Source organism: Orycteropus afer, unplaced genomic scaffold, assembly GCF_000298275.1.
Source record: "Orycteropus afer afer isolate SDZICR_OR568_19922 unplaced genomic scaffold, OryAfe1.0 scaffold00221, whole genome shotgun sequence".
Classification (NCBI taxonomy): domain Eukaryota; kingdom Metazoa; phylum Chordata; class Mammalia; order Tubulidentata; family Orycteropodidae; genus Orycteropus; species Orycteropus afer.
In genome coordinates, this window is record NW_006921808.1 from 999,021 (window position 1) to 1,026,488 (window position 27,468).

Genomic DNA, 27,468 nt, shown 5'->3' on the forward strand with positions numbered 1-27,468 from the left:
GCCACCTCCTGAAATGGATGAACATTGACGAATTGTTTCTAGAATAGTGATTCTATGTATTCTATCCATCTTCTTTTGATGTTTCCTGTATTATTCAATATATTGCCCATTGAATCTTTCAATATCACAATTGGAGGCTTGAATTTTTTCCTCAGTTCTTTCAGTTTGAGAAATGCCAAGTGTGTTCTTTCCTTTTGGTTTTCTAACTTCAAGTCTTTGCACATTTCATTAAAATAAAATAGAAGACATTGTCTTCTCGAGCTGCTCTTCTGTTCAGCTCCTTTATTCTATTGATTCTTCCATTTGCTTTAGCTACTCTCCATTCAACGGCAAGTTTCAGAGTCTCTTCTGACATAATTTTGGTCTTTTTTTCCTTTCCTGTCTTTTTAATGACCTTTTCCTTTCTTCATGGATGATATTCTTCATGTCATCCCACAATTCTGCTGTTTTTTAGTCATTGGTGTTCACTGCATCAAATCTATTCTTCAGATGGTCTCTAAATTCAGGAGGGATATAATTATGACCATATTTTTGATCTTATGGACTTAATTGTCTTCAGTTTCATCTTGAACTTGTATATGAGCTGTTGATGGTCTGTTCCACAGTCAGCTCCTGGCTTTGTTTTGGCTGAAAATATTGAGCTTCTCCATCACCTCTTGGCACAGATGTAGTCAATCTGATTCTTGTGTACTCCATCTGGTGAAGTCCACGGGTATAGCCACCATTTGTGTTGTTGAAAAAAAAGGTATTTGCAATGAACAGTTGTTGGTCTTGCAAAATTGTATCATGCAATCTCCAGCATCATTTCTATCACAAAGGCCATATTTGCCAACTACCGGTGATTCTTCTTTGTTTCCAACTTTTGCATTCCTATCACCAATGATAACTAACACATACTGATTGCATATCTGGCTGATTTAGACTGCAGAAGTTGGGAAGAATCTTCAGTTTCCTCATCTTTGGCTTTGGTGGTTGGTGCATAAATTTGAATAATAGTTGTATTAACTGGTCTTCCTTGTATGCACATGGATATAATCTATCACTGACAGCATTGTGCTTCAGAATAGATCTTGAAACATTCTTTGTGATGATGAATGCCACACCATTCCTCTTCAATTTGTCATTCCTGGCATAGTAGATCATATGGTTGTCTGTTTCAAAATAGCCAAAACTGGCCCATTTCAGCTCACTAATGCCTAGGGTAGCAATCTTTATGTATTCCATTTCATTTTTGACAACTTCCAATTCTCCTAGATTCATACTTTGTATATTGCATGTTCTGATTATTAATTAATGTTTGCAGCTGTTTCTTCTCATTTTGAGTCATGCCACATCATCAAATGGAGGTCCTGAAAACTTTATTCTATCCACGTAAAATAGGCATTAAAAATGAACAAATTAAAAGCAATACATTTGAAAATTTAGATGAAATGGAAAAATCACAAAAAGTTATATTTTATTGGAACTAACTTTTAAAGAACAGGAAATCTGAACAAGAATTCAATTTAAACTTTTCCATAAAGAACACTGAAGCCCTAGATGGTTCACCAGGAGCTCTGGTGGCATAGTGCCTAAGGCATTTGACTACTAACCAGAAAGCTAGCAGTTCAAACACACCTGCCACTCCTTGAAATGAAGATTGGGAAATCTATTTCCATAGAGATACCACCTCAGAAACCCAAGGAGGGGTTGCCATAAGTCAGGATTGACTTGACAGCAGTGAGGTTGGTTTTTGGTTTGGTTTAGATGGTTCACCAATGAAACCTACCAAATATTTAAAGATGAATACCAACCTTACACAAACTTAACTTCCCAAATTATTTTATGAAGACCTTAAATCTTAGTACCAAAATGTGACAAAGATATCAGTATTAAACCTAAATGCAGAAAAAAGCCTATTATTTAATTATATAATATGATATTATATCCAGTTACTAGAAAGAATTTGAATGCCCATCAACAGTAGAATGGTTAATTACAAAATATTCATAAAATGGAATCCTACACAACAATGAAAATGAACAAATCACAACAACATCAATAAATGAATGGATGAGTCCAACAAAAAAAATGTTGACGAAGCCACATTTAAAAGAATGTATGCTATATAATTCTGTTTACATGAGAAAGGGGAAACACTGATCCAGAGTATTAGAATGCAAGGTAGTGGTTAGCTTTGAGGGTAGTTAGCAATTGGGAGGAGTGCTGAAAATATTCTGTATTTTAATCTCAGTGTTAATTATATGGTGCTCAACTTGTGATAATTTATTCATCTTTACAATGATATTTTGTACATTTATGCTGTGTTTTTATACATAAAGAAAGATATACTACATACAAAATCCACCACTTGTCTGTCAGTTTGTCATACTCTGGTGGCTTGTGTGTTACTGTGATGCTATAAACTCACTCATTGCCATCAAGTCATTTCTGTGTATTCTATCTGGTGACCCCTCCTTGGGTTTCTAAGGTGGTATCTCTATGGAAATAGATTGCCCAATCTTCTTTCTGAGGATTGGCTGGTGAGTTTGAACTGACTGGCCACTAGTATTTCAAATACTAGCAGGGTCACCCATGGTGGACAGGTTCAATGGACCTTCCAGACTAAGACAGACTAGGAAGGAGGCCTGGAGATCTCCTTCTGAAAAAAATGGCCAGTGAAAACCTTATGAATTGTACCAGAACATAGTTTGATCTAGTGATGGAAGAAGAGCTCTTCAAGTTGAAAAACACTCAAACTACAACTGGGGAAAAGCTGCCAAATCAAAGAAGAGTTGCTTTAATGATGTGGTAGGAGTAAAGCTTTCAGAATCTTCATTTGTAATGTGGAATGGCTCAAAATGAGAAGAAAATGGTTGCAAATAGTTATTAATAATCATAATGTGGAGTACACTAATTATTAATCTAGGAAAATTGAGAGACATAAAAAAATAAAAAAGAAACACATAAGCATCAATACCCTAGGCATTAGTGAACTGAACTGGATTGGTATTGACCACTTTGAAATGGACAAACACACATGGTCTACTATGCTTGGAATGACAAATTTAAGAGGAATGGTATCACATTCATAATCCAAAAGAACATTTCAAGATCTATCCTGAATGACAACACTGTCAATGACAGGATAATATCCACACACCTACAAAGAAGACCAGTTAATAAAACTATTATTTAAATTTACATACCAGTCACTAATGCCAAAGATGAATAAATTAAAGAATTTTACCAATTTCTGCAGCCTGAAATTGATCAAACATGCAATCACGATTCATTGATAATTACTGGTGATTGAAATGTGAAAGTTGAAGAAAAGAAGATTGTTAACTGGAAAATATGGGCTTGCTGACAGAAAGTATTTCAGATATTGCATGATAGAATTTTGCAAGACCAACAACTTATTCATCGCAAATGCCTATTTTTTTCCCCACTACATAACCAATGACCATCACCAGATGGACTACACAGTAATCAAATTGACTACATCTGTGGAAATATATGATGGAGAAGTTCAATGTCATCAGTCAACAAAGACCAGAGGGGGACTGCAGAACAGACCATCATTTACTCCAATGCAAGTTCAAGCTAAAGCTTAAGAAAACTACAAAAAGTCCATAGGAGCCAAGGCATGACTTTGAGTATATCCCATTTGCATTTAGAAACCATCACAAGAATAGATCTGATGCACTGAACACTAATGATCAAAGACCAAAAAAGTTGTGGGATTACATCAAGAAAATCCTACATGAACAAAGCAAAAGGTCATTTAAAAGAAAGAACATCAGAAGAGACACTGAAACTTTCTCTTGAATGGAGAATAGCTAAAGCCAATGAAAGAAATGATGAAGTAAAAGAGCTGGACAAATGATTTCAAAGTGTGGCTCAAGAAGACAAAGTAAAATATTATAATGAAATGATCAAAGACCTCGAATTGGAAAATCAAAATGCTTAGTTTTTTCAAGTTGAAAGAACTGAAGAGAAAAATTCAACATACAAGTAGCAATGTTGAAAAATTCTGTGGGCAAAATATTAAACAAAGGATGCCTCAAAATCAAAACAACATCTTGCCCCAGGAACGGAGAAAATACGGAAATGCTGAAGTAGCTAAATTCAACAAGACAGAAAATAACAAATGCTAGCAAGGGTGTGGAGAAATTGGGACTCTCATACATTGCTGGTAGGACTGTAAAATGATACAACCACTGTGGAAAGCAGTATGGTGATTCTTTAAAAATTGGAATTAGAAATATCATTTGACCCAGCAATGCCACTGCAGGGCATATTTCCTAAAGAAGTGAGCGCCAGGACAAGAACAGATATATGCACACCCATGTTCATTGCAGCACTATTTGTTATAGCCTAAAGATGGAAACAACCCAGGTGCCCATAAACAGAAGAATGGATAACCAAACTATGGTACATCCACATGATGGAATACTATGCAACCCTAAAGAATAATGTAGAATCTTCAAAACACCACATAACATGGATGAAGTTAGAGGACATTATGCTGAGTGCAATAAGTCAATCACAGAAGGACAAATACTATAATGGTCTATTATTGTGAAAATTCAAGGAAAGGTTTATATATGGAAGGAAATTTACTTTGTTGGTTACCAGGGGAGGGAAAGGAGGGGAGGGAACACTGCTAGTAGGTAGTGACAAGTATTGATTTGGGTGAAGGGGAGGGCAATGTACCAAATGTGAGTGATTAACATGGTGGCATTGAGTAAGAGGAAGACATAGAGAGGTTCATGGGAGGTACAGACAACAAAGATGAACCCTTTTGTACATACAGTACTTCATAGTCAATGATGGCAAACACTGATCTACGGGTGGATAGATGCGTGGACAGGCTGAATGATTATGTATGTCCATGCAAGGGAGAGTGTGCCCAAGAGGATGTATAGGGTTGGCAGACAGTGTTTCACACTCCTTGGAGAGATCAATCATGGGAGAATAGAAGGGCTGTGTATACACAGGGAGATGGCTCTGGGGGGAAGAGTGCATGGGAAGGAAGGACACAGGGAAGAAGTAGCTGTGGGAGGAGGTGGAAAGGGAGTTGTTGCATTGTGGGAAATTGTAGTCAATGTCATGAGAGAAAGTATATGTAAGCTAGCTACTGTATGGAAAATGAATTTGCTCTGTAAACTTTCACCCAAATCACAATAAAAGTTAAGGAAAAAAAAAATTTAGAAAAAGAAGCATCAAAAGAAGATAATGGAATATGCAGAATCACTGTACCAAAAATAATTGGTCAATGTCCAACAATTTCAGACAGTAGCATATGATGAAGAACCAATGACACTGAAGGAAGAAGCCCAAGCTGCACTGAAGGAACTTGTGAAAAACAAGGTGCCAGGAATTGTCAGGATACCAACTGATATATTTTAACAAATGGATTGCAAAGATGGAAGCCCTTGCTTGCCTATACCAAGAAATTTGGAAGATAGCTACCTGGTCAATCAACTAGAAGTTGCCCATACTTATATCCATTCCAAAGAACAGTGAAACAATAGAATGAGGAAATTATCAAACAATATCATTAATATAACACTCAAGTAAAATTTTACTGAAAATAATCAAAAAACAGTAGTCCACTGCCAGGGAACTGCCAGCAATTCAAAATGTATTCAGAAGAGGATGTCAAACAAAGAATATCATTAGTGATATCAGATGGATCTTGGCTGAAAGCAGAGAACACCAAAAAGATGTTTACCTGTGTTTTATTGACAATGCAAAGACATTCAATTGTGTGGATCATAAGAAGTTATTGATAATATTGCTAAGAATGGGAATTCCAGATCACCTAATTGTGCTCATGAGGAACCTGTACATAAACCAAGGTGCAGTTGTTCAAACAGAACGAGGAGATACTGCATGGTTTCAATGCAGGACAGGTAGCATCCGGGTGGTATCTTTTCACTATACTTATTCAGCCTTTATACTGAACAAATAATCTGAGAAGCGGGAATATATGAAGAAGAATGTGACATTAGGATTGGAGAAAGACTCATCAACAACCTGCAATATGCAGATGACACAGCCTTGTTTGCTGAAAGTAAAGAGAACTTGAAGTACTTACCAATAAAGATCAAAGACTACAGTCTTCAGGTTGCATTACACACCTCAATAGTAATGAAAAGAAAAATCCTCTCAACTGGACCAATAAGCAACAGCATGATGAATGGAGAAAATACCATTGTTGTCAAGAATTTCATTTTACTTGTATCCAAAATCAATGCCCATGGAAGCAGCAGCCAAGAAAGTAAACAATGAGAGACTTCCAGTAAGATGGCAGAATAGGCAGACAAGCTACACAGACCCTCTTCAGCAAAGAAAAGAGAAACCAACTGAAAAAAGATACAGAAGAAAATCCTGGAGCCCTGAGCTTTGTAAGGAAGTATACAAAAGTAGAATAGGCACCAACTAGTGGAAGAACCTGAATGAAAACAATGAGTATAGAGCTGGACAGAGCTGTAGACTGTCAGCTACTCTGATGACACCAATAGCCTGAATCTTTCCAAGTAGGGTTGGGACCCAAAAATTGACCTAAAGAACAGCCCTGATCAGCAAGGCCTGCAGGGACGACTGTGTTGGTGGCTGACAAACAGGAAGGAAAGCAGCAAAGAGGGAGACAACCTGAGCTGTGGACATTTGGCTGTCTGGAAGGTGTAGCTATTTTGAAGGTTTACAAGGAGTAGCCATTTTGAATATTTAAAGTGACAGCATTCTTATTCAGATTCCATGGACCTAAAAATAGACTCTGCCTGCTGAGGACAGCAGGGACATATTGGAGACTGACAACAGGAAAGGAGACAGGTGGTGAGTACATAAGTGCTGCCAACTAGTGAATGGAGGAGCACAGTACCCTGCTTACTTAGGTAACATCTGAACAAAAAAAAGGAAATGAAAATCTTGGCTGAACCACTCCAACATACAATCACCAATTAAATATAAACACAAAAACATCACAATGCCTCAGAGACAACAGAGCATCATAGTCCACACAAAGAAGCAAGATAAAGCAGGAGAAACAAGGAATCAAAATACAGACCCAGAACACATCCCTGAGGAAGAAGCAGCATAGGAACTCCCTGATAAGGATTCAAAAGAATTCTATTTAGGTACCTTCAATGGATTGAGAGACAAATCAAGGAAAACACTGATAAAATTGAGAAAAGCACAGAGAAAACTGTAGAACAATTTAAAAAGACAATACAAGAAGAAAATGACAATATAAATGAACAATTAGATATGATACAAAGTCTACAGATAGAAATCCAGAAGATTAATACTAAATTTTCAGAAATGGATAACACAATGAATGGGCAAAGAAGTAGAACTGAATCAATGGAAGACAGAATTAGTGAGATTGAACACAAAAATCTCAATACTTCCTTGGAAAGGGGTAAATCAGAAAAAGATCCAAACAAGATGAAGAAATCCTAAGGTTCATTTGGGGTACGATCAAAAGGAATGACTTATGTATAATCAGAATTCCAGAACAAGAAGAGACAAATAAAACCACAGACAAAATTGTCAAAGATTTGTTGGAAGAGAATTTTCCTGGTATGATGAAAGATGAGAATATTTCCATTCAAGAAGTTCAACTAACCCCAAACAGGATAAACCCCAAAATAAAATCACCAAGAAATACTATTATCAAACTCACCAAAATCAAAGACAAAGAAAGAATCCTGAAAGCAGCACAGGACAAACAATGTTACCTACAAGGGGCAACCAATAAGGACCAAGCTCGGATTTCGTGGCAGAAACCATGCAGGTAAGAAGACAATGGGATGATATATATAAAACCCTGAAAGAAAAAAAAAAAAAAATCCAACTAAGAACTAGATACCCAGCAAAACTGTCCCTCAAATATGATGGTTAAATTAGGACATTTCCAGATAAGCAGAAATTAAGGAAATTTGTTAAAACCAAGCCAACCTTACAAGACATGCCAAAGGGAGTCCTTTGGACAGAGACCCAACAGCAACAGATAACAACTGACCATTAACACACATGATGACATTACCCAGAAACAAATCCAGTCATGGGAGTATCCAAAGTAAGGAAGCCTACAAGACTGTCAACAGGGAACCAGAGACATCAATGGACAAATGAGTACAACTACAAACCAAAAAGAGGGAAAATAATTGTGTAGTTACAGAACTTCTAAATGGTGGAAAGTCAAGACAACTGCAAGATAGAAGGAACTATTCTAAACTTGGAAAGAAAATTATAAATCACAGGGTAACCTCAAAGAAAAATAATAAACCTTCACATCAAGAAAAAAAAAAGGCACAAATATTTAGCAAATACTAAAACAATAGCAACGAAGGAAGTGATAACATAATTCATAAAGAAAATTAGCTCAACACAGAAAATTATATGGAACAAAGAAATTAGCAATACCATGAAAAAGCACATAACAAAATGAGAGCAACAAATTCATATTTGTCTATAATTACATGAACATCAATGGATTAAATGCACCACTCAAGAGATGGAGAGTTGCAGAGTGGATAAGAAAACATAATCCATCAATATGCTGTCTACAAGACACACACAAATAAACCAAAAATCAAAGGTTGGAAAAAGATATATGAAGTTAATAGCAACTATAAAAGAGCACAAGTGGTAAGATTAATTTCTCATAAAATTAACTTTAAGACAAAAACCACCATACGAGACCAAAAAAAAAAAAAAAAAAAAACTAAAACTCACTGCCATTGAGTTGGCTCCAACTCATAGTGATCCTTCCTTGGGTTTCCAAGGTGTTATCACTACAGAAGTAGATTGCTCAACCTTCCTTCTGAGGAGTGGCTGGTGGGTTTAAACTGCAAGCCTTCTGGTTAGCCCTCAAATGTCTTAGGCACTATGCCACCAGAAAAGGAAGGATATTGTATTATGATTAAAGGATGGATTGAACAAGAGGATATAACAACAATATCTATACATCCAATAAAAGAACCCCAAAATACAGAAACCAGACTCTAACAGAACTAAAAAGATAAACAGACAACTCCACCATCATTATAGGAGATTTTAATACACCACTTTCAATCGCTGATAGAAGAACTGGAAAGAAACTCAACAAAGACACAGAAAAACTAAACAATATGATCTACCAACTTGACCTTACAGACATCTACAGAGCACTTTGCCCAACAACAGCATAATATACATTCTTTTCCAGTGCATGTGGAACATTTTCCAGGATAGATCATATGTTAGCACACAAGCAAGCCTCAATAAATTTAAAACATTGAAATATTAAAAAGCATCTTCTCAGATCACAATGTTATCAAATTAGAAATTAACAATAGGAAAACCAATGGAAAAAGAGCAAATACATGGAAACTGAATAATGCCCTCCTTAAGAATGACTGTGGAATAGAAGAAATAAAAAATGAAATTAAGAAATTCCTTGAATCAAACAAGAATGAAAACACAACATACGAAAATCTTTGGGACACAGCAAAAGCAGTAATCAGAGGCAAATTTATAGCAATAAATGCACATATCAAAAAAGAAGAAAGAGTCAAAATCAACACCTTAACCCACCATCTCCAACAATTAGGAAAAGAGCAGCAAAAAAAAAAAAAAAACCCTACAGTCACCAGAGGAAAAGAAATAATAGAGATTTGAGGAGAAATAAACGAAACAGAAAATAGACGATAGAAATGATCAACAAGACTAGAAGTTGGTTCTTTGAAAAGATGAATAAAATTGACAAACCACTGGCAAATTTAACAAAGGAAAAGAGGGAGAGAATACAAATAACATGAATAAGAAATGAAATGGGAGACCCAACAGAACCAGCAGAAATTAAAAGGATAATATCAAGATACTATGAAGAACTATACTCAAACAAATTAGAAAATCTAGAAGAAATGGACAGATTTCTAGAAACATACTACCTAAACTAACAGAATCTGAGGTAGAAAATTTGAACAGACCCCTAACAAAAGAAGAAAATGATCAAGTCATTAAAAAAAAAAAATACCAACAACAAAAAAAGCCCTGGCCCAGGCAGATTCACTAGCGAATTCTACCAAACATTCAGAGAAGAACTGACACCAATCCTACTCAAACTATTCTAGAACACAGAAAAGTATGAAATCCTCTTAAATTCATTTTATGAAGCAAGCATAACCTTCACACCCAAACCAGGCAAAGACATCATGAAAAGGGAAAACTACAGACCAATATCCCTCATGAATATAAATACAAAAATCTTAAACAAAATACTAGCCAATAGACTCCAATAACATATTTAAAAAATAATACATTATGACCAAATGGGCTTCATATCAGGTATGCAAGGATGGTTAAACATTATAACAACTATCAATGTCATCCATCACATAAAAAAACAAAGACAAGAACCACATGATCACATCAATCAATGCAGAAAAGACACTTGATAAAATCCAACACCCATTTCTGATAAAAACTCTCAAAAAATAGGAATAGAAGAGACATTCCTCAACATAATATAGGGCATATATGCAAAACCAACAGCCAACATTATTCACAATGGTGAAAGACTGAAACCATTCTCCTTGTGAACAGGAACTGACAAGGATGCCCTCTGTCACCATTTCTAATCAACATTGTATTGGAAGTCCTAGCCAGGGAAATAAGGGAAAAAAGGGAAATCAAAGGCACCCAAATTGGTAAGAAAGAAATAAAACTATCCTTATTTGCTGATGATATGATCCTATATCTAGAAAACCCAAGAGACTCAGCCAAAAGTCTATTGGAACTAATTGACAGATTTAGCAGAGTGGTGGGATACAAGATCAACATATAAAAATCAGTTCAATTCCTCTACATCAGCAAAGAGATTACTCAAAATGGAATAAGGAAATCAGTATCATTTACAATAGCTACCAAAAATAAATAAATAAATAAAATATTTGGGAATAAACCTCACTAAGGGCATAAAAGACCTGTACAAAGAAATCTACAAATCACTATTCCAAGAAACCATAAGAGATCTACATAAGAACCATAAGAACATGGAATGCTCATGAATAGGAAGATTGAACATTGTGAAAATGTCAATACTACTCAAAGCAATCTATACATTCAGTGCAATCCCAATCCAGATCCATCAACATTCTTTAAGGATATGGAAAAAAACAATCACTAATTTTATATGGAAAGGAGACAGACCAGTAAAGCAAAGCAAAAGAGAGACCAGATAAGCAATAAGCAAAGCAGTATTGAAGAAGAACAAGTAGGAAATCTCACACTCCCAGATCTCAAAACCCCAGCAGTCAAAACAGCCTGGTATTGGTACAATGACAGACACATAGACAAGTGGAACATAATTGAGAAACTAGAAAGAGATCTGTCGATCTATGGTCAGCTGATTTTTGACAAAGCGCTGAAATGCATTAAATGGGGAAGAGATGGTCTGTTTAACAACTGATGCTGGCAAAACTGGATATCCATTTGCAGAAAAATGAAAAAAGATTTGTACCTCACACCATACACAAAAACTAACTCCAGATGGATCAAATAATTTAATGTGAAACCTAATACTATAAAATTCCTCAAGAAAAAAAATAGGAGCAAATTTAGGGGCCCTAATTTATGGAGCTCTGGTGGCGTAGTATCTAAGGCATTTGACTGCTAACCAGAAGGCTGGCAGTTCAAACCCACCAGTCACTCCTTGGAAAGAAATTGGGCAATCTAGGTCCATAGAAATAACACCTCAGAAACCCAAGGAAGGGTCACTATGAGTCGGAAACGACTTAACAGCAGTGAGTTTTAGAGTTTAATTTATGGCATAAATACACTGTCAGGTATAACCCAAAATGCCAAAATAGCTGAAGATAAACTAGATGAATGGGACCTTCTAAAAATTGAATTTTTATGTGCTTTAAAAGACTTCTCCAAAAGAGTCAAAGAGAATCTATAGATTGGGAAAAAATACTTGGCAATGCCATATCTGACAAGGGATTTATCTCTAGAATTTATAGGAAACTCCAACACAAACAACAAAAAGATTAACAATCCAATTTAAAAATGGGCAAAAGACATGAATAGACACTTCACCAAAGAGTATATTCAGGTGGCCTGCAAATACATGAAGAAATGCTCACAATCATTAGCTATCAGAGAGATGCAAATCAAAACAAGATACCATCTCACCCCAGCACTAATGGCAAAGTTCAATGAGACAGAAAATAACAAATGATGGTGAGGATGTGGAGAGATTGGGACTCTCAAATACTGCTGTTGGGACTGTAAAATGATACAACCAACCATTGTGGAAAGCAGTACAGTGATTCCTTAAAAAGCTGGAATTAGAAACACCATTTGACCCAGAAATTTCATTACTAGGTATATATCCTCCTAAAGAAGCGAGAGCCAGGACAAAAACAGATATATGCACACCCATGTTCACTGCAGTACTATTTACCATAGCAAAAAGATGGAAACAACTTATGTGCCCATCAACAAAAGAACATTTAACCAACTATGGTACATACACACAATGGAATACTATGCCACCCTAAAGAATAACATAGAATCTGCAAAACACCACATGACATGGATCAACTTGGAGGACATTATGCTGAATGAAATAAGTCAATCACAGAAGAACAAATATTGTATTTGTTTGTATTGCAAAAAGTCAAGGAAAGGTTTATGTATGGAAGAAAATTTTCTTTGCTGGTTACCAGGGGTGGGAGGGGAGGAGAGGGAACACTGCAAAAAATAAATAAAAATGCATTGACTCATGTCACTTTAGTTTTGTGTATTTCACTGTCCATAAATTATATTTCAATAAAGTGTATTTAAAAAGAAAGAAAGCAAACAATGTATTCCACTGGTCAAATCTACTGCAAAAGATCTCTTTAAAGTGTCTCTTTAAAGTCTCCTTAAAGTGCAAAGGTGTCATGCAGATAGAACTTGTTCTTATGCTGTGCCACTTGTTCCCCCTCTTTCTTTTTTCTGCCATATTTCTTATTTCTTCCCTCTTCTTAAAAAATTTATCCCTCTCTTTTTTTTTGCTCCCTCCTCAGATGGGAGCCAGCAACTCTACCCAAGCATACCCAACACATCTGTATGTTTGGTGGCTACAGCTTGCGTGCAGTGCTATGCTTTCTGCCCCTCCCCCCACACACCATTCTTTAATAGTTTTTTTGTCCTTTTCATATTTCTTCCTTCTTCCCTCACTTTTTTTTCTTCATTCACCCACCCCCTGATTTTTGTTTCTGTTTTCCCATCACAAAAGAGCCAGAGACTCAACACAGTCATACTCACCACACCTGTGTGTGTTTGGCAGTCAGAACTACTAGCACTGGTGCTACACCACACCTTTTTAATTTTTTTTTCTTATTTCTTCCTATATTGTCCCCATTTTTTTCCCCTTTTTTTCTTCTTCTCCTCATTTTTTTCTTTTTCCCCATTAATTTGGAACCAATGACTCTACCCAAGCATACCCATCACACCTTCTGTCCTACCCACTGGAAAGTGCCACCACCCACTCCAGCATCACTGGATTGAACATAGATGGTGGACAATGCCTCCAAGTCTGCCTTTAGCTGCTTTACATGAACAGCGATGAGGCACTTGCTCACACACTCCCAGCCAATGCTAAATCAACCTGAAGACATGTAGTGAGTACCCCCATGCTGCTAAACTAAGGGTGAGAGTAGCATGCCTGACCCATTGTCCAGGTATATTAACACAAAACAAAACAAAACAAAAAGCTGGTGAAGCAAACCAACACATAATCAACAAATAAATGCAATAACACCACAATGTTTTGGAGACAACAGACAATGTCAAATCACACATGAACAAAACAGGACAAGATAGCTCAAGCAGTGATCAAAATAAAGGCCCAGAAAATCTTCTGGAGGAATTCCTTGATAAAGACTTCAGAAGAACTGTATTTAGAACCATCCAGCATATTAAGAAAGAGATCAAGGAAAACAAAGATAACACCAAGGAAATCACAGACAAAATGAAGGACAACAAACAAAAATCTAGAATTCAGGAAAATAATAAAAAAACAAGGTGACAAAGTAAATTAAAAATTAGAAACCATACAAAAACAGGAAACAAATTCAGAATACTAATTCTTCAATATCAGAAATAGATAATACACTGGAAGGGCAAAGGAGTAGAACTTAATCAAGGAAGACAAAATTAGTGAAAGTGAGGACAAATACCTTAAAACTAATCTACTAGAGGAAAAATTAGAAAAAAAGAATAAAAAAAAAAAAAAAAAAGAAGAAAGGCTAAGAATTCTGTGTGACATTGTTCTGGTTACCTAGTGCCGATCTGACGAGAATATATACCACAAATTGGATGGTCTTAACAAACGGGTTTATTCTTACAATTTGGAGGCTTGAAGTCCAAGTTCAAAGTGCCAGTGTCTAGAGGCTGGATGAAAGCCTCTTAACCTTAGGGTCCAGCTCTGCCTCCTGCTCCCAGCCCACTGGACAGCTGAGAAGCCCCTAAGTTGACAAGTCAATAGGCACAGTCCCAATGTTACCAAACCATATGGCGGGCCATTAACTTGAGTTCATTGTAAGTCCCAATGTCGGCAGAGTATAGCAAGCTGCTGAGCAACAACTCAGCTACATGCAGGGTCCAAGTGTGCCATAGGCTAGAGACCATTCCCCAAGGCTTCTGCTTATATACAGGAAGCAGACCGCATACCCAAAGGCAGCTACTCAGCTGCTTGTGGTAGATCCCACCATGGAGCTGATTGCCAGTCTCATGGGGAATAACTACCATCAGCTGCCCAGCCACTCAACCAGGCCCAGCCAAGTTGACACACAAATGTAACTACCAGAGACATCATGAAGAAGAAAACCTTATATGTGATTGGAATTCCAGAACAGGAAGAGACAAGAAAAATGCATAAATAAAATGAGAAAATTGTCAAATACATGATGGAAGAAAATTTCCCTAAGATCATGAAAGGTGAGAAGATATGTATTCAAGTAGCTCATTATTGTTGTTAGGTGCCGTCAAGTCAGCTCTGACTCATAATGACCCTATATACACTAATATATACATTGTCAGTCAAGAACCATGCTCACAATCCTTGCTACACCTGAGCCTATCATTGCAGCCACTGTGTCAATCCATCTCATTAAGGGTCTTCCCCTTCTTTGCTGACCCTCCACTTTACCAAGCATGATACCCTTCTCTAGGGAATGTTCCCATCTGATGACATGACCAAAGCAGGTGAGACAAAGTCTGGCCATTCTTGCTTCCAAAGAGCATTCCAGCTGAACAACTTCTGGGACAGATTTATTCCTTCTTCTGGCATTCCATGGTACGTTCAGTACTATTCACCAACACCACAACTCAAAAGCATCAACTGTTCTTTGCTTTTCATTATGTATTGTCCAGCATTCATGTGCATATGACGTGATTGAAAATAACATGGCTTGGGTTAGGTGTGTCTCAGTCTTCAAAGAGACATGTTTGCTCTTCAGCACTTTAAAGAGGTCTTTTGTAGTAGATTTGCCCACTGCAATATGCCATCTGATTTCTGGACTGCTTCTTGCATTGGTGTTGACTGTGGATCCAAGTAATATGAAATCCTTGACAACTTCAATCTTTTCCTCATTTGTCATGATGCTGCTTATTGGTCTAGTTATGAGGATTTTCATTTTCTTCACATTGACGGCCCACTGTAGTCTTTAATCTTCATCAGTAAGTGGTTCAAGTCATTTTCACTTTGAGCAAGCAAGGTTTTGTCATCTGCATATCACAGGTTGTTAATGAGTCTTTTCCAATCCTGATGCTGCATTCTTCTTCATATAGTGTAGCTTCTCAGATTATTTGCTCACCATACAGATTGAATAAGTATGGTGAAAGGATACAACCCTGACACACACCGTTTTTCAAACTATGCAGTATCCCCTTGTTCTGTTCGAATGACAGGCTCCTGGTCTATGTGCAGGTTCCTCATGAACACAATTATATGTTCTGGAACTCTCATTCTTATCAATGTTATCCATAATTTGTTATGATCCACACAGTTGAATGCTTTTGCATAGTCAATAAATACTGTTGTTGTTATGTACCATCGAGTCGTCTACAACTCATAGAGACCTTATGGACAACAGAATGAAACACTGCCTGGTCCTGTGCCACCCCCATGATCCTGCTCATCATTGCAGCCACTGTGTCAATCCATCTCATTGAAGGCCTTCCCCTTTTTCGTTGTTTCTCCACTTTGCCAAGCATGATATCCTTCTCCAGAGAATGGTCCCTTCTTACAACATGACCAAAGTAGATGAGACGAAGTCTGGCCATTTCTGCTTCCAAGGAGCTTTCTGGCTCCATTTGTTCCAGGATGGATTTGTTAGTTCTTTTAGCAGTCCATGGTACTTTTAGCATTCTTTGCCAACACCACAACTCAAAAACATCAACTCTTCTTCAGTCTTCCTTTTTCATTGTCCAGCTTTCACATGCATATGAGGCGACTGAAAATACCATGGATTGTGTCAAGGGCACCTTAGTCTTCAAGGAAAAATCTTTGCTCTTCAGCACTTGAAAGAAGTCCTTTGCTGAAGATTTGCCCAATGCTATAGGATGTTTGATGTCTTGACTGCTGCTTCCATTGGTACTGATCAATCATGTGTCACCTGAAATGGATGAGCATCAACCAATTCTTTTTGGTACAATGACTCTGTGTATTCCTTCCATCTTCTTTTAACGTTTCTTGCACCATTCAATATATTGGTCATGGAATCTGCAACTTGAGGCTTAAATTTCCTCTGCAGTTCTTTCAACCTGAGAAACGTTGAGTGTGTTCTTACCTTTTGGCCTTCTAACTCCATGTCTTTGCACATTTCATTATAGTAATTGACTGTCTTCTCGAGCTGCTCTTTGAAATCTTCTGTTCAGCTCCTTTAAATTGTTGATTCTTCCATATGCTTTAGCTACTCTCCATTCAAGGGCAAGTTTCAGAGTCTCTTCTGATATCCATTTTGGTCTTTTCTTCCTTTTCTGACTTTTTGCTTTTTTCATGAATGATGTTCTTGATGTCGTCCCACGATTCCTCTGGTTTTTGGTCACTGGTGTTCAATGCATTGAATCTATTCTTTAAATGGTCTCTAAATGCAGGAGGGACATAATCATGGTCATATTTTGGCTCTCATGGACTTGTTGTCTTCAATTTGTACTTGATCTTGCAAATGAGCCATTGATGGTCTGTTCCACAATCAGCTACTGGCCTTGTTTTGGCTGAAGATACTGAGTTTCTCTATTGCCTCTTGCCACAGATGTAGTCAATCTAATTCCTGTGTACTCCGTCTGGCAAAGTCCATGTGTATAGCCACCATTTGTGTTGAAAAAAAGTATTCGCAATGAATAGGTCATTAGTCTTGCAAAATTCTATCATGCGATCTCCAGCATTATTTCTATCTCCAAGGCCAAATTTTCCCAACTACCAGTGATTCTTCTTTGTTTCCAACTTTTGCATTCCAGTTACCAGTAATAATCAGCACATCTTGATTGTATGTTCGGTCAATTTCAGACTGCAGAAATTGGTAAAAATCTTCAATTTCCTTCTTTTTGGCTTTGGTGGTTGGTGCATAAATTTGAATAACAGTAGTATTAGCTGGCTTTCTTTGTAGGCATATAGATATTATTCTATCCCTGGCAGCATTGTATTTCAGGACAGATCTTGAAGCATTCTTCATAAGAAAAAATGCCAAACCATTCCTTTTCAATTTGTCATTTCTGGCATAGTGGATCATAGAGTTATCTGATTCAAAATGGCCAAAACTGGTCCATTTCAGCCCACTAATGCCTAGGATATCAATCTTTATGTGTTCCATTTCATTTTTGGCAACTTTTTCCAGTTTTCCTAGATTCATACTTCATACATTCCATGTTCCAATTATCAATGGATTATTTGTGGCTGTTTCTTCTCATATTGAGTCATGCCACTTCAGCAAATGGAGGCCCCAAAAGCTCTACTTTATCCATATCACTAAGGTAGGTCTACTCTGATGAGGCAGCTCTTTCCCGGTCATATTTCAAGTGCCTTCCAACATGAGGGGCTCATCTTCTGGCACTGTATCATATGATGTTTTAGGGCTATTCATAAAATTTTCCAGTAATATATCAGACAGTGTTTCACTACTATTCATAAGGTTTTCACTGGCCAATTCTTTGGCCTCTTCCTTCTGAGTCTGTCTCAGTCTGGAAGCTCCACCAAAACAGGTCCACCATGGGCACGTCTGCTGGCACAGCTTCCAGCCTCACAGCAACATGCAAGCCACCACAGTACGACAAACCAATAGGCAAGTTCCTCTCCCTTAGCTGTTCCACTGCTCTGCTCACTTCCTGGGCTTTCCCCTACCTGTTCTTGCTGGCCCTGTCTGCCACTGCTTCCTGCTGCCTTGGTGGTTGTCCCCCACCCTCCTTACATGTTCTGGCTGCCTGCCCTGTCTGATGTAGCTCCCTGCAGCCTTGGGGGCTGTACCCCAACCCCTTACCTGTTATGGCTGGTGGCCCTGTCTGCCACTGTTCCCTGCTGCCTTGGGGGTGGCAATAAATATGAGTAAATATCTTTCTGGTATTCTTTTCTTTCAGCCAGGATCCATCTTACATCAGTAATGATATCCCTCATTCTATGTCCTCTTCTAGATCCAACTTTCATTTCTGGAAGTTCCCTATCAATCTTCTGCTGCAACTACTTTGAATTATCTTCAGCAAAATTTTATTTGTGTGCGATATTAATGATACTGTTTGATAATTTCCACATTCTGTTGGATCACCATTCTTTGAAATGAGTACAAATATGTCAGTTGGCTAGGTAGTTGTCTTCCAAATTTCTCAGCATAGATGAGTAAGTGCCTGCAGTGTGACATTCTGTTGTTGAAATATCTCAATGAGTATCCTGTCAATTCCTGGAGACTTGCTTTTTGCCAATTCCTTCAGTGCAGCTTTGACTTCTCCTTAAATACCATTGGTTCTTAATCATATGCCACCTCCTGAAATAATTATCATTGACCAATTCTTTTTTTGTACAGAGACTCTGTTATTCCTTCCATATACTTTTGAAGTTTCCTGCATCATTCAACTTTTTGCCCATAGAATCATTCAATATTGCACCTCAAGTCTTGGATTTTTTCTTCAGTTCTTTCAGCTTGAAAAATGCTGAGCGTGTTCTTCCCTCTTGGTTTTCTAACTCCAGGTCTTTGCACATTTCATTATAATAATTGACTTTGTCTTCTCGAGCTGCTCTTTGAAATCTGCTGTTCAGCTCATTTATTTTGTCATTTCTTTAATTTGCTTTAGCTCCTCTACATTCAAGAGCAAGTTTCAGAGTCCCTTCTGACATCCATTTTGAACTTTTCTTCCTTTTCTGTCTTTTTAATGACTTTTTCCCTTCTTCATGGATGATGTTCTTAATGCCATCCCACAACTCATCTGGTTTTCAGTCATTGGTGTTCAATGTGACAAATCTATTCTTAGGATGGTCTCTAAATTCAGATGGGATATAATCAATGTATGTTTTGTCTCTTGTGGATTTGCTTTAATTGTCTTCAGTTTTAACTTTAAGTTGCATATGAGCTGTAGATGGTATGTTCCACAGTCAGCTCCAGGCCTTGTTTGGCTAAAGATAGCGACCTTCTCCATTGTCCCTTCCACACATAAAGTTGATCTGATTCCTCTGTATTCTATCTGGTGAGGCCCACGTGTATAGCCACCATTTATGTTGTTGAAAAAAGGTATTTGCAATAAATAAGTCATTGGTCTTGCAAAATTCTACCATGCAATCTCCAGCATCATATCTATCGCCAAGGCCTTATTTTCCAGCTACTGGTTATTTGTCTTTGTTTCCAACTTTCATGGTCCAATCACCTGTAGCAATCCAAACATCTTGATTGGATGTTTGGTCAATTTCAGACTGCAGAAGTTGGTAAAAATCTTCAATTCATCTTTTACTTTAGTGGTTGGTACACCAGTTTGAATAGTTTTATTAACTGGTCTTCCAATTAATCCATATGCCTTCTTACAGACATTTGAATATTATCCTATCACTGACAGCTTTGTACTTCAGGATAGATCTTGAGACATTTTTGTGTAACAATGAATGTCATTCCTGGTATAGTAGATCACATGATTGCCTGTTTCAAAATGGCCAAAACCAGTCCTTTTCAGATCACTAATGCTTAGGAGCTCTGGTAGTGTTGTGCCTAAGGCACCTGACTGCTAACCAGAAGGCTGCTGGTTTCAAACCAACCAGCCACTCCTCATAAGGAAGGTGCAATCTACTTCCATGGTGATACTGTCTTGGAAACCCAAGAGAAGTTGCTATGAGTTGGGTCTGACTCAACAGCACATAACAATAACAATGCTTAGGACACCAATCTTTACGCATTCCATTATATTTTTGACAACTTCCAATTTTCCTACATTCATACTTCATACATTCCACGTTCTGATTATTAATGGATGTTTGCAGCTATTTCCTCCAATTTTGAGTCATGCCCCATCAGCAAATGGAGGTCCTAAAACCTTACTCCATCCACATCACTAAGGTCAACTCAACTTTGAGGAGGCAGGCCTTATCCAGTTGTATTTTGTGTGCCTTCAGACCTGAGGGTCTCATCTTCCAACACTATATCTGACTATGTTTCAGGGCTCTTCATGATGTTTTCTGGTAAGATATCAAACAATGTTTCACTGCTATTCATAAGGTTTTAATTGGCTAATTCTTTGAGAAGGGGATGGCCCCTTTCTTCTTCCCAGTCTATCTCAGTGTGAAAGCTCTCCTGAAACCTGTCCACCATGGGTGACCCTGCTCATATTTGAAATACTGGTGCATACATAGTCTCCAGCCTCTCAGCAACATGCAAGCCACCATAGTATGACAAACTGCCAGGCGAGTGGTGCACAATGAACCCCATATAGGATAGACCCTCAACATAGCATCACCATGATATATCATAATTAAACATTCCAAACCCAAGACAAAGAAATACCGAAAGCATCTCAAGTAATTACCAACAAAGGAGAACCAATAATACTAAGCTCTGATTTCTGGGCAGAAACCATGCAGGCAAGAAGGCACTGGGATGACATATATAAAACCCTGAAGGAAAAAAATTGCAAACTTGGAATTATATATCCAGCAAAATTGCCCCTCACATATGGTGGTGAAATAAGGACATTTCCAGATAAACAGAAATTAAGAGGATTTGTATAGGGTAACCTCAAAGTAAATTGATAAACCTCTCACTAAAATAAAAAAGAAGAAAATCATAAAGTTTCAGTAAACACTAAAACAATATTAATGAAGGAAATGATAAGAAAATCTCCAAATGAACTTGACACAGAAAAATATATGTAAAAAGAAACCACAAGCACCACACACAAAACCACAACAAAATGATAGCATTAAATTGATATCTATCATAATTACACTGAATGTAAATGGATTGAATGCACCAGTCAAATGCAGACCCTAGCAGAATGGATAAGAAAATATGAGCAATCAATATGCTGTCTAAAAGAGACACAACTTTGACACAAAGGAAAAAAATTAAGCTAAACCTCCAAGAATAGGAAAAAAATATATGTTAAGAAAGATCAGGAGTGGCAATATTAATTGCTCATAAAACAGATTTTAAGGTAAAAACCAGCAGAAGAGAAAAGGAAGGACATTATATAATTATTAAAACATCACTCAAACAAGAGGACCTTACTGTAATAAGTATCTATGCACCTAAGGGAAGAGCCCCAAAATACATAAATCAAACTTTAGGAAAACTGAAAAGAAATAAATACACAATAATACAATATACAATAATATTAGAAGACTTTAATACACCACTTTTGATGAGGGACAGAACAACTAGAAGGAAATTCAACAAAGATACAAAAGATGTAGGCAAAACACCCAAACAATTTGACCTGATAGATATATACAAAACACTCCACTCAACAGCAACACAATATACATTCTTTTCCAGTGCACATGGAACATTTGTCAAAATAGACCATATATTAGGATACAAGGCAAGTCTCAATAAATTTAGAAACACTGAAATCTTGCAAAGCATCTTCTCAGATTACAATTCTACAAAGTGAGAAATCAACAACAGGAAAATCAAGGAAAAAACAATACATGGAACAGAATAACATCATGCTCAAAAACTACTGGGTAAGAAAAGAAATTGAAAATGAAATAAAACAATTCCTTGAATGAAAACAATATACCATAAATTTTAGGACACAGCCAAAGTAATTGTCAGAGGACAGTTCATAGCAATAAATGCACACATCAAAAAAGAACCAAAATCAACACCTTAACCTAACATTTCCAACAATTATAAAAAAGAACACACACACACACAAAGTCTAGTCACCTGAAGAAAGGAAATAACAAAGATTAGAGCAGAAATAAATGATATCAAAAATAGAAAAGTAAAAGAACCAACAAGACTAAAATTGATTAATAAAACTGGCAAACCACTGGCAAATTTAACAATGGAAAAGAAAGAGAAGATGCAAGTAACATAAAGAAATGAAATAAGTGATGTCAGAACAGAATCAATTGAAATAAAAGGGATAATAACAAAATACTATGAAGAACTGTACTCCAACAAATTTGAAAACCAAGGTGAAATTGATAATGCAGTCAGCCACAGGGATCCAGGTGAGGAGAAGAACTCAGGCATGCCCAAAGCAGCAGTGCAGGAGAGCAGGAAAAAGGGGATTAAAAGCTAGGAACCCTGACAGAGAAGCAGTCAACCACAGGGATCCAGGTGAGGAGAGGAACTCAGGCACACCCAAAGCAGCAGGGCGGGAGAGCAGGAAAAATGGGATAACGAAGCCAGGAACCTGGACAGAGGAGCATCAGCTGTAGGGATCCAGGTGGGGAGAGGAACTCAGGCATGCCCAAAGCAGCAGTGCGGGACAGCAGGAAAAAGGGGATTAAAGCCAGGAACCCTGGCAGAGAAGCAGTCAGCCACAGGGATCCAGGTGGGGAGAGGAACTCACGCACACCCAAAGCAACAGGGCAGGAAAGCGGGAGAAAGGGGATTAAAAGGCCTAGGAATCTGGACAGAGGAGGAGTCAGCCACAGGGACCCAGGTAAGGGTGGTACTAGAGGTTTCCAACAGGGAGACAAACTTGTCTGTCAGTTTGTCCTACTGTGGTGACATGTTGATGTGAGTTTTGAGGCTGAGCCACTGGTGTTTCTAACCCCTGCAGGATGCACATGGTGCACAGGTATCAGCCCAGCTTATTCAACTTTATGAATAGTCCAGTTAGGTTAGAAGGCTCTCAAAGTAGGACTGAGAAAGAGCTGCATCATCTGAGTAAACCCAGCCTTACTCCTATGGATAAGGTAAAGCTTTCGAGACCTCCATTTGCTGATGTTGTACCACTCAAATTGAAGAGATACAGCTACAGACATCCATTAATCATCGGAACATGGAATGTACGAAGTATGAATCTAGGAAAATTGGAAGCTGTCAAAAACGAAATGGAAAGCATAAAGATTGATATCCTTGGCATTAGTGAGCTGAAATTGGACACTGTGAATCAGACAACCATGTGATCTACTATGCTGGGAATGACAACTTGAAGAAGAATGGCATGGCATTCATCATCACAAAGGATGTTTCAAGATCTGTCCTGAAGTATAATGCTGTCCGTGATAGGATAATATCCATATGCCTACAAGGAAGACCCATTAATATGATTATTATTCAAATTTATGCCCCAACCACCAAAGCCAAAGATGAGGAAATGGAAGCAGCAGTCAGGACATTAGACAACGTATAGCATTGGGAAAGTAAACTGCAAAGGAACTGTTTCAAGTGCTGAGGAACAAGGATGTCTCCTTGAGGACTAAGTTGCTCCTGACACAAGCCATGATATTGCCAATCACCTTGTATGCATGTGAGAGCTGGACCATGAATAAGGAAGACCAAAGAAGAGTTGATGCTTTTGAGTTGTGGTGCTGGCAAAGAATGCTGAAAGTACCACGGACTGCTAAAAGAACTAAAAGATCTGTCCTGGAGGAAGTGCACCCAAAATGCTCCTTGGAAGCAAGAGTGGCCAGACTTCGTCTCACCTATTTTGGTCATGTTGTCAGAAGGGACCATTCCTTGGAGAAGGATGTCATACTTGGTAGGGTGGAGGGATGACAAAAGAGGGGGAGGCCTTCAATGAGATGGATTGACACGGTGACTAGGATGATGGGCTCAGGTTTAGCAGGGATCGTGGAGCTGGTGTGGGATCAGGCAGTGTTTCGTTCTGGTGTGCATGGGGTCACTATGAGTCGGAAATGATTCGACAGCACCTAACAACAACAACCCAAAATAACACTATCTGAAGTAGAAAATTTGAACAGACCCATCCCAAAAGAAGAAAATGAACAGACCATTAAAAAAAAAAAAAAAAACCTTCCCACAACAACAACAAAAAGTCCTGGGCCAGATAACTCCACTGGCAAATTCTACCAAACATTCATGTATAGAGCTGAAACCAATTCTGCTCAAATTATTCCACAACATAAAAAATGGATGGAATACTCCAAACCTCATTTTATGAAGTAAACATAATAACCCTGATACTGAAACCAGGCCATGACACCACTAAAAATGAGCATTATAGACCAATATCCCTGATGAACCTAGACACAACCAATCTCAACAACATCCTAGCCAACAGAATCCAACAATAGATCAAAAACATAATACATCATGACCAAATGGGATTCATACTAGATATTCAAAGATGCTTCAACATTAGAAAAACAATCCACGTAACCACACATAAAACAAAAGGGAAAAACCACATGATCATATCCACTGATGCAGATACTCCTCCTCAAAAAGCAAATTGCAAAAAATGGTTTATGGTATAACACTATTAGTGGAAAAAATAATTGTGTGTGCATTTAGAAATACCTGTTGTTAAGTACCATCGAGTCAGTTCCAACTCATAGCAAACTATGTACAATAGAAAGAATTATTATTTGGTCCTGTACCATCCTCACAACTCTTACTATATTTGAGCCCATGGTTGCATCCACTGTGTCAATCCACCTCATTGAGAGTCTTCTTCTTTTTCTCTGACCTTCTACTTTACCAAGCATGATGTCCTTCCCAGGGACTGGTCCCTCCTGATACATGAAGACTCTTCATTCTCACTTCTAAGGAACATTCTGGATGTACATCTTTGAAGACAGATTTGTTTGTTTTTCTGGTAGTCTGCAGTATATTTAATTCTTCATCAACATTACAATTCAAAGGCATCAATTCTTTTCTGTAGTGATATTGCCATGGAAACACAGGGAGGGGTCACCACGGGTCAGATGTGACTCCATGGTTGTGAGTTTGGTTCAGTTTTGGAATTTCTATTGGAGCAGCACAAAGCAATCTTCTGGGAAGTTTGCTATCTCTCGGGTGTTTAAAATTCTGATATCGGGTTTGGTAAGTTTTGCCACTCTGCCAGGCTTAAAATGAGTCCTCCTAGAGGCAGAGAAAAAAATCTCTCTGACTACTGGCTGAGAAAGACACACTGCCAAGAGAGACATGCTTGCCAAAAGAGACACACTGCTGAGAGACAGATGAGAGAGAGAGACACACTGAGAGAGATGTGCTACTGAGAGAGACTGAGAGAGACTGCCAGCTGAGAGAGATGACTGGCTGGGAGAGACAGTTGGCTGAGAGAGGCTGAATGTGTTCTTGAACTTGAATTATAGCCTATTGCTTCCCTAATAAACTTCATAGTCTGTGAGTTCAGTTGGCCACTGCAGCAAATTATCAAACCCAGCAGAGAAGTGGTGGGTGCCAGAGGAGGAAGGTTGCTGACAAGGTTAGTAAGAGGGTTGGAGAATGGCAGCATGTCTGGCCTTATAAGAACAGGCCTTGGGCCACTGATGGTGATTCTGTCTTCCTCTTGTGTAGTGAGAGGTCAGAAAATGCGGCCTCCTTGCCTCTTCACAAATATGTTGTTTGATTTCTTGATTGCTGCTTCCATGGCATTGATTGTGGATCCAAGGGAAATTAAATCCTTGACAATTTCAATATTTTCTCCATTTAATATGATGTTGTTCTTGGTCCAGTTATGAAAATTTTTTATTTCTTTATGTTGAGGTGTGTAATCCATACTTAGGGCTGCAGTCTTTGATCTTTATCAGTAAGTACTTCAAGTCTTCTTTGCTTCCAGCAAACAAGTTTGTGTCATCAGCATATCACAGGTTATTAATGAGTCTTCCACCAATCCTGATGCCACATTCTTCTCCATATAGTCCAGCTTCTCAGATTATTTGTTCAGCATACAGACTGAATAAGTATAGTGAAAAGATACAATCCTGACACCCACCTGTCCTTAACTGAAACCATGCAGTAAGTAGCTCCTTGCTCTGTTTAAATAATTGCCCCTTGGTCTATGTACAGGTTCCTCACAAGCACAATTAAGTGTTCTAGAATTCCCATTCTTAACAATGTTATCCATAATTTGTTATGGTCCACAGAGTCTAATGCATTTGCAAAGTCAATAAAACACAGGTAGACATCTTTTTGTATTCTCTGCTTTCAGCCAAGATCCACTTGACATCAGCAGTGATATCCCTTGTTCCATATCCTCTACTGAATCCAGTTTGAATTTCAGGTGGTTCCCTGTCTATGGACTATTGCAACTGTTTTTGAATTATCTTTAACAAAATTTTACTTGTGTGTGATATTAATGATACTGTTTGCTAATTTCTTCATTCTAGAAACACCTAGGCTAAGTTATATATGAAAATGTACCATCTATGGGCAGTGTTTACCTCTGAGAAGGAGAGAGGTATTGGAAAGGGGGTGTTGCTATATCCCTTTTGTCTTTTATTCTCTTTACTCTCTACATCTGTAGATGGAGATTGTATTAGAAAGACTGAGAAATGTTGGAAGGTTCACTGCGAGTGAGGAAGAGGAAAAAATGAAGGAAGAAAGGGAAGAAAGAATCCCTATCAAGAACTATGGCTTTGCTTCAGGGCTCTTTAAGAGTCTGTGGCTGGAACACCAGGACAGAAGAAGGTAGCTCACTTACCAGCACTCTCAGAAAGGTGTCCTTGGGAGAAGGGCCAGCTTTCAGGGTACCAAGGTAGAAAGCAGGGCCCAAATAGCTCTCTGGGGCAGGCCTCCAGGTGGCAGACCGGAGCCTAAGGGAAGAGCCAATAGTGAGGAAGAATGCCCCTACCCAGCTTGAGACCCAGTATTGAACCACAAATTTCCTTCTCAGAGACTAAAATTCTGTTTCCAGTTCTACAACATGGTTTCAGTGGGATGTATTAGACTAGAAGAATTAAAATCAGAATTATGAGACATGTTCTAGGGTTCTAGTCCTGATTCCAAAGTGCTCTATAACCGTGAGCAAATCACTTCAAGTCTCTGAACGTTGAGTTCTTTATCTGCAAAGTGAAGAGTCGGAAAGCAATGACCTCTGAGTTGT

The 27,468-nt window shown here is 38.0% G+C and overlaps 1 protein-coding gene across 1 annotated transcript in view; it reads right to left on the reverse strand.

The window, feature by feature from the left end:
- The window catches only part of GLB1L3 (galactosidase beta 1 like 3), a 183,124-nt gene that overhangs the window by 7,937 nt on the left and 147,719 nt on the right, over positions 1 to 27,468 (reverse strand). Inside the window, exon 20 of the mRNA XM_007948732.2 lies at positions 27,067 to 27,178. Within this exon, the coding sequence (XP_007946923.2) occupies positions 27,067 to 27,178 (112 nt within the window). The remainder of the gene's footprint in view (positions 1 to 27,066; positions 27,179 to 27,468) is intronic.